Genomic DNA, 8725 nt, shown 5'->3' with positions numbered 1-8725 from the left:
AAACTGAACGCTGAAGAATTGATGCTTTTGAGCTGTGGTGCTGGAGAAGACTCTTGAGAGTCCCTTGGACTGCAAGGAGATCCAACCAGTCAATCCTAAAGGAAATCAGTCCTGGGTGTTCATTGCAAGGACTGATGCTGAAGCTGAAACTCCAATGCTTTGGCCACCTGATGCGAAGAACTGACTCATTGGAAAAGCCCCTGATGCCGGGAAAGATTAAGGGCAGGAGTAGAAGGGGATGACAGAGGATGAGACAGTTGGATGGCATCACCAACTCGATGGACATGAGTTTGAGCAAGCTCCGGAGTTGGTGATGGACAGGCAAGCCTGGCGTGCTGCAGTCCATGGGGTCGCAGAGTCAGACACAACTGAGCAACTTAACTGAAGTGATACAGAATGAAACGAAAATCTGGAACCTAAGGAAGACTTTGGATGGTAGCTTACCTTGGAGTAAGGCTGAGCAATCTTCTTGTTTCCCAAAACCATGATCTAAGAAGAGACAATTGCCAAAATTGTGACTGAAATCGTAAAAATTTGAGTTTTTTGAATAACTCTGGGCATCTAATATGTATGATTTATTCGATAATGTTGACTTCACAGTCTAGTAAATCATTTGAGAGTAAAGCTATAACGTTGGAAGGAGAAGGGATAGAAGAGAATCCAACATCATTCCAGGGATTATAGCTTAGGAAGAAATGCAAGACATCATCTGGTTTTATTTGGTTTACTTTCTCTCCCTCCCCATTTTTACAGAAAATTTCAAACATATATAAAAGTAGAAATGATAGTAAAAATAAGCTTCCAGCTTCAAAAATGACCTCTTTGTGTTCATTTTGTCTCTAACCCACTGTTATCCCTTCCTCTAATTATTTTTAAGCAATCCCAGATGTCAAATAAGTTATTTACACCTGTTCAGAAGGTGAGATCTCATAGTTTTAATCCCCTTGATTAACAGGCTCAGAGAGGATTAGTCATTAAATTGGTTAGTGCAGCTATTTTTAACCCCTACCCTTCAAAAGTAAAAGTTTACTAACAGAGAATACTGGACTTAATGCAATTAAACAGTATGTATGAGACATGAATTGTCAAACTTCCCGTCTGTCCCGTGATAATGGCCACATTTTGGACACTAGTTACAAGTGAAAAATGAGGTTTCCCCATATAAGAACCTTAACATGTAGCCTGAATGTCACTTGAACCCATTATAAGTTGTCATCAGTACACGTAAAACTTTATTCTCAGTTTGTGTCAACACTTTACCTGATGAATTCCATAAATTAATACTCATTCTAAAAAGATAACTTTGTATTATTTGGCTTGTAATCACCACTGTTAAGCCTCCGATTCAGAAAAAAAAATTCTTCAAGGAATTATGCAGGATGTGGGAAACTGCTGATTGATGTTTCTTTTCATCAGTTATTTCGAAAACAAATCCCTGTGGATACTGAAATTTCAAATAAATTTGTCCAAGTAAAAGTGTTCTTTTTCAACTGTTTAGTAATAAAATGGGTCTGAGACTCTTCCTAAGCCTCATTGTTTCCCATCTTCAGCCTGCTCTACTTTCAAAGAAGGTTAGTTGATTTTTATTGAACCAGTGTCAATGGCTTATCTACTATGAATACCATGCACAACCAGACATGGAGCTAGCTTTCTAGGTCTCTCAGGTTAGTGAGTATGATACCATTGTTTGGGCTGGTCAGAATGTTCCAGAAGTTTCAGAGCAAGAGGGAAAGATTCTGCTAGTGTCTTTGTCATGGAAACCTGCAACATGTTGATTTGGCTGCTTTGACTGTCATACTTGCCCGGTTGTGTCTCAAAATGTTACCCAGGGCATGTGACACTCATCCCTATGAAGAGTAGAGCACAAGGCACCCACTCATTGAGTGTTTGATGAGATAATTGATGGTTAAAAAAAGCTACAAAAATTACCTGAATAAATAACACTGTAAAAGGCAGGGATCCAGACATTTTTCTGTGCACAACTCCCACTCATTTCTCTGAGAGATAAAAGCACCAAAGATTGACAATCTGTCAGTTTAACAATTTTCACTGTGTACTTTTTCTGGGCAGGTTATTCACATCGAACTCCTTTGATGTGATCAGTGATGATGCTTTCATTGGTCTCCCACATCTAGAGTATTTGTAAGTAAAATAACCTTTTTTTTTTTTTTAAATGTAATGATACAGGACAAGGGCTCTGAGGTTCTACAGCTGTCTGACCAAAAATATTATAACCTATTGCAGATTCATAGAAAACAACAATATCAAGTCCATTTCAAGACATACTTTCCGAGGACTAAAGTCTTTAATTCACCTGTAAGTATGAATGTTGCTATTACATTTTAAGCTTGCCAATGGACAATGCAGTTCGATAATCTGTGGTTAATGTTTATCATAGATAACCCACTTTATGGGTATCTATGAAAATTTAAGAAACCCAAATGATTTCTCTCCATGCACGCTTGCCTTTTCTCCCTGTCTTCAGCCAGTGTGTCCAGGAAACCCATTCCTTTTAATATTAGCCCAACCAACAATAATTAGGAAACTATCCTAATGCAAGGAAATTATGTGAATGAAATAATGTTTTTATTCACTGCATCATTACTCAACTTCATGAATTGACTATATAGTTTTTGCTGTTTCTCTGTTTCTGTATAAGCCCTGATTTCATATACATTTAAACATATACTAGAACCACAGGCCACATCTACACAGCACCTGAACAACTTTTTTATGAGTAAAATATTTAATTATTCAGTGGGTGATTAAAGCTCCATCAGTTGTTCTGAACAGGAAATAATTTTACCTTCCAGGGAACAGAGACGTGTTTGGTTGTCACAGCTAGGGGATGTAACTGGGATTTAGTGAGTGGAGAACAGCAGCGCTGCCGAACATCCTGCAGTGCATAGGAGCCTCTCATCAGCCTGGAATGGCACAGTGCTATGCCTGAGAAAGCAAATACGAACTGAATAACGCATCTCTCTTATTTTCAACTACACCCTAAACACACACATGCTGCCGAACATCCTGCAGTGCATAGGAGAGCCTCTCCTCAGCCTGGAATGGCACAGTGCTATGCCTGAGAAAGCAAATACAAACTGAATAACGCATCTCTCTTATTTTCAACTACACCCTAAACACACACACACACATATTTTTAATGAAAATAGAAGGACATGGGAAGAAACGGTACCAACATTTGTTGAGTGTCTACTACTACAATGGTCAGTATGCTTTACATAAATTTTCATTTAATTATCTCGACAATCCTGCCAGATAGGCAAAATAACCCCCATTTTATTTTTTAACCCCCACTTTAGAAATGAGGAAACAGAAGCTTGGAGGGGATGTATGACAAGTAAACGGACTAGTTAGGGAATTATGATAACATCAGCTCCGAGGCTGAACTGTTGTGGCTACTCATCCATTCAACAACTATTTCTCAAGTTCCTAACATGTATCTCGTTAGTGTTAGATAAAGAGGCAAGCCATCTAAGCGTCACAGTCATTCTGTCCATTTTAACCTGTTGCCTCACAGTAGCTCATTTCTAGCTCTGTCCTAGAGCCCAGGAGGTACCAGGTAACGAGGCAGATAAAGATGCCCGCCCTTTGTGCCTTTATTCTGGGGGGTCCACATGGTCTCATGCCATTTCTACTAGTTCCTATCCCTACTGTTACTTGGATTTGCAGCAACAGGGAACCGATGGCCCTATGTATTTTACAAAATCACTACACCTTTCAAGGCTTCTGTATATAGTCATTATAAAAGGACAAGGAAAATATTGTCTATAAAACAAACAGCAACACTGCTTTTAATACCAATGTTGTAAGTGCTGCAAAATTGGCTGTGTATGGTGGGAATGCTGTGCCATTTGATTATAGAGCCAAATGCCACCAAGCCTGAACTTTCAGACGAAAACAGATAAATGGAAGCTTGTGACTTCAACCTGAGATCTACTTGATTCACATAAATCCATTCAACACGGCCTATGACTAATGGCTGAGCATCACGAGGGGCTGAAGGAAGAACATAAGACCCCACGGTTCTCTCTGGAAACCTGGACAGAGCCTTGCCATGACCCTTAGTTCACTCAAGTGTGTCTTCTCTCCAGCCTAAAGGCCTACCTCATGTGGAAGGAAGAATGGAAAGAATGGCAGGGAAGGACGAAAGAGAGAAAAAGGAAGGGAAAAGGAGAGGAAGGTTAAGGAAGGCAGGAAAGGGAGAAAGAAAAAAATTTATACAACACTCTAGTGAAGAACATCCATTTTGTTTGACAAGAGCTTACTATGTCCATCAAATGAAATGGAAATATAAATTTGGGTCATTATGAGGCCCCTTCTTTAGAAGTGTGAAGAATATAAGAAGGAGGCATTGGTACAGCATGTACTTATGTCTAGAAATGTTCAGGCTCAAGTGAAAGCATAATGCAGCCCTCAAAGAAAGAGGCATGAATCTTAAGGATCAAACAGACAATGAAAGGGAAGTTCCTCTGAAATAATGTGGGACCAGGTGTTGAAGGTAGGAGGGAGGTGTTAGGAGGGAACAGGTCAAAGCTGACTGAATATGACCCTTAGATTTCTTGCATTTTTATCAAATAGCTAGGTTGATTCAGTGACTGTGCCAATAAGAGACTGTTTTCAAGCTACAAAAATGGCATTGCCATATGGTTCATCCTAAATAGTCTCTAGGATGTGCCACACAAAAATGAAGAAAATCCAGCTCCAACCTGGAAGAGCTCAGTCTAGCAAGAGGAATTAGTCAAATATTTTCTCTCTGAGTGCCTTGTCCCCACATCATGTCCTCCTTTCTAATTATGCTGTTCTTCCAGGGGTACTTCCTTCCTTCCTTTTTTCTTTTCTCCTTACCTTTTTTTTCCTTTCAAGAAGAGGTAGGGAAGATTTAAAGCCCAAATGTCCCTCTGATTATTCAGCACATCGAGTTCATTTTCCATTATTAACCACTTATACATACAGTTGACATTTCTTTGACCCATTAATTTTCTTTTTAAGATCTTAGATTTCAAAGTGCACTTTTCTCCTCCTCAGACCAATTCTTCTCAATTAAAGGCATTTATTCAAGTAGCAAAGAATTATCACCTTGCCCTCTAACCCACAGGAAGAGTTTACAAAGCTTTTCATATTCTAGACTTCATTACAGTCTTTTGATGACCTTATGAAAGAGATAAGGTGGAGGGTTATGGAGAAAGTAGCATAGACACATATACACTATCTTGAGTAAAGCAGATAGCCGGTGAGAAGTTGCTGTATAACACAGGGAGCCCAGCTAAGTGCTCTGTAATAATCTAGAAGGATGAGAAGGAGGGAGGGGAGGGAGGCTTGAGAGGGAGGTGATTTATGTATCAGTTCAGTTCAGTTCAGTCGCTAAGTCGTGTCCGACTCTTCGCGACCCCATGAATCACAGCACGCCAGGCCTCCCTGTCCATCACAAAGCCCAGAGTTCATTCAGACTCAAGTCCATCGAGTCAGTGATGCCATCCAGCCATCTCGTCCTCTGGCATCCCCTTCTCCTCCTGCCCCCAATCCCTCCCAGCATCAGAGTCTTTTCCAATGAGTCAGCTCTTTGCATGAGGTGGTCAAAGTACTGGAATTTCAGCTTCAGTATCATTCCCTCCAAAGAAATCCCAGGGCTGATCTCCTTCAGAATGGACTGGTTGGATCTCCTTGCAGTCCAAGGGACTCTCAAGAGTCTTGCATTGTTGTATGGCATAAATAATCACAACACTGTAAAGCAATTTTCCTCCAATTAAAAATAAATTAAAAAAAAGAAACAGAGCAGACACTATCCTTATTGGCAAATGAGAATTCAGAGGTGTGCCCTGAGTTTAAGCTGCTCCCCAGTTAGTAGTGGTAAAAGCCAGAAGTTTTCCAAGATCTTTAATGAGACCTCTAGTGCCGACTCCACCATGTCAATTATAGAAGGACCAGAGAGCTTTATGGATGGCTAGGTCCTTCCACAGGACATGATCTGAGAAGCAAACACAAATGGGGAAGGAAGAGAAGATCCTGAAGACAGGAGCCCTACCCTCACTCCTGGTCTCCAAATGCAATTAGTTGGAATTAGACACATACTTTGCTGGATTTTTTAAAATATATATATTTTGTATTGGAGTATAGCTGATTAACAATGTTGTGATAGTTTCAGGTGGACAGCAACAAGTCTCAGCCATACATATACATACATCCATTCTTCCCCAAACTCCCCTTCCATCCAGGCTGCCACGTAACATACTCTCAATAGTATGTAGAATACGTACGCACTTTTGTAGTATGTACAGTAGTAGACATACACTTTTAGATCCAACTAGTTCCCACTCTGGCTTAACATTAAAGCTGCTCCAAGGGAACTTGTAAGCACTGATATAAATTCAGTTCATTCCTAAAGAAGCAATGAACTTACCTTGTCTTCTTATACATCTATCTTAGCAGACTTGCCTTCTAAAGAGACATTTTTAAATAACTGAAAATTTACTATACAGACTCCCCTCTCCTGTAGACCAACCCCTCCCCAAAAGAGAATTCCTTATACTTAAGTCCTTACAAATCCTGTCAAATTCCAAGAGCCTCTCTTGATTCTTCTAAATGACTGTCCTAATAGTACACATGATTAACTTAAGTGTTTGAATAGTTCATATATTTCAGAAAGGTTTGAATTTTTCTGGTAACCATGTATTACTTCTGAAATCAGGGGAAAAATGAATTAAAAAATAGTTTATGGCCAATGAGGACAAAATTTCTAAACATTTTGTATTGGTTTCTGTTAACACCCACAATGTTTTGGTAATGATTCCCTTGGGCATCACATGTGGCTAAGGTGTCATGGTGGCTAAGGTCCGGTGGAGGCAGGCTTGTTCACATGTATGTATAAAAACATTCGGGGAAAACTGTCATCGATCTGTACATGTCATGAAGCAACTACTGGTTGTTCTGCAACGTGGAGGTTCAAAAGACATACATGCAGTCCCCCAAACTCAGGGCATCCATGTGTCCCCAGTTAATCAGGCAGGATGTCCTCACTTCAGCTTTCACAATGACAAGCATGTATAGGGGGCAGCGGGATATAGTGGCTGAGGAGGTTGTCTCTTCCACCAGACTGTGTGTGTTCAAAGCCAGGCTTTACCCATTAATAGCTCTGGGACATCAGGCAGGTCACTAAGCTTCATGGTGCCTCCAATTTCTTTTGTGTAAAACAGAAGTGATAACAATCATCTGTAAAAATAGGGGTGGAAAATAATAAGATACTTAGGAACACCTAGATTGTAAGACAGACAGGAGATTAGGCCAGTTACTCTATGTAAAGTACCTAGAACAGAGCATGGTATGCAGCAAACACCATCATGTAGGGAAAAACTAAGCCTCGCTGCCTAACCTCTACTGATTCTGGATCAGGACTCCGAATGCTGCAGTGTATTTATCCCCTTTAAACATTTTGTATGAAATTAAAATAACTGCACTTGAAGTACTGCAAATTCAGTGAGACACCAACTCAAGCTGAGAATCTGCACTGCAGGGAGGCTGGGAGCACCCCAGATGGCCGTGGGCGAAGCTTTCTTAGCAGCAGAGCCCAGTGGCACTGAAACAAACGTGCTGTCTGAGCCAGTCTGGTCTGCCTTAGCAAGAAGACTTTCCAGTAGGTTCCATACTCCATAATTAGAGGTTTTCTCAGGTAAACCACGAAAACACCAAAGTGGAGTGAAAGTGAAAGTTGCTCAGTCATGTGTGACTCTTTGCAACCCTATGGGCTATACAGTCCATGGGACTCTCCAGGCCAGAATACTGAAGTGAGTAGCCGTTCCCTTCTCCAGGGGATCTTCCTAACCCAGGGATCGAACCCAGGTCTCCTGCATTGCAGGTTTATTCTTCACCAGCTGAACCACCAGGGAAGCATGAAGTGGAGGGAATGGTCATCATTTCCATTGGGAAGGAAAGCCTGCCTGCCATTAAGAATGCTTGACCCTTCTCAGCCAGTCTCAAGGCAGCTGGGTGTTCAGTTGGACAGTTTCCCAGGTATTTTAAAGGATGTTTCTTAGGTAGATTCTGAATCAGGACCTAGAGACTTGAGCTTAGTTGCATACACACTTTAAAAAACCCTCCTAGGAGAACCTTCCTGGTGATCCAGTGGCTAAGATTCCAAGCTTCCAATGCAAAGGGTCTGGGTTCAATCCCTGGTTGGGAAACTAGGTCCCACATGTCACAACTAAGTGTTCACATGTTGTAATTAAATGACCCCTCCAAGATCACTGCAGATGGTGACTGCAGCCATGAAATTAAAAGACGCTTACTCCTTGGAAGGAAAGTTATGACTAACCTAGATAGCATATTCAAAAGCAGAGACATTACTTTGCCAACAAAGGTCCATCTAGTCAAGGCTATGGTTTTTCCAGTGGTCATGTATGGATGTGAGACTTGGACTGTGAAGAAGGCTGAGCGCCAAAGAATTGATGCTTTTGAAGTGTGGTGTTGGAGAAGACTCTTGAGAGTCCCTTGGACTGCAAGGAGATCCAACCAGTCCATTCTGAAGGAGATCAGCCCTGGGATTTCTTTGGAAGGAATGATGCTAAAGCTGAAACTCCAATACTTTGGCCACATCATGTGAAGAGTTGACTCATTGGAAAAGACTCTGATGCTGGGAGGGATTGGGGGCAGGGGGAGAAGGGGATGACAGAGGATGAGATGGCTGGATGGCATCACTGACTCGATGGACGTC

The 8725-nt window shown here is 41.2% G+C and overlaps 1 protein-coding gene across 3 annotated transcripts in view; it reads left to right on the top strand.

Moving 5' to 3' along the window:
• The window catches only part of LGI1 (leucine-rich, glioma inactivated 1), a 40540-nt gene that overhangs the window by 18814 nt on the left and 13001 nt on the right, over positions 1-8725 (top strand). For all 3 annotated transcript variants that reach the window (XM_010842176.1, XM_010842175.1, XM_010842174.1), the window contains 2 exons: positions 2071-2142; positions 2245-2316. In XM_010842176.1, the coding sequence (XP_010840478.1) occupies positions 2071-2142; positions 2245-2316 (144 nt within the window). The remainder of the gene's footprint in view (positions 1-2070; positions 2143-2244; positions 2317-8725) is intronic.

Source organism: Bison bison, unplaced genomic scaffold (assembly GCF_000754665.1).
Source record: "Bison bison bison isolate TAMUID 2011002044 unplaced genomic scaffold, Bison_UMD1.0 scf7180017864172, whole genome shotgun sequence".
In the NCBI taxonomy this organism is placed as follows: Eukaryota; Metazoa; Chordata; class Mammalia; order Artiodactyla; family Bovidae; genus Bison; species Bison bison.
Note: the sequence above shows the minus strand (reverse complement) of the source record. Positions and strands in the feature narration are given on the sequence as shown.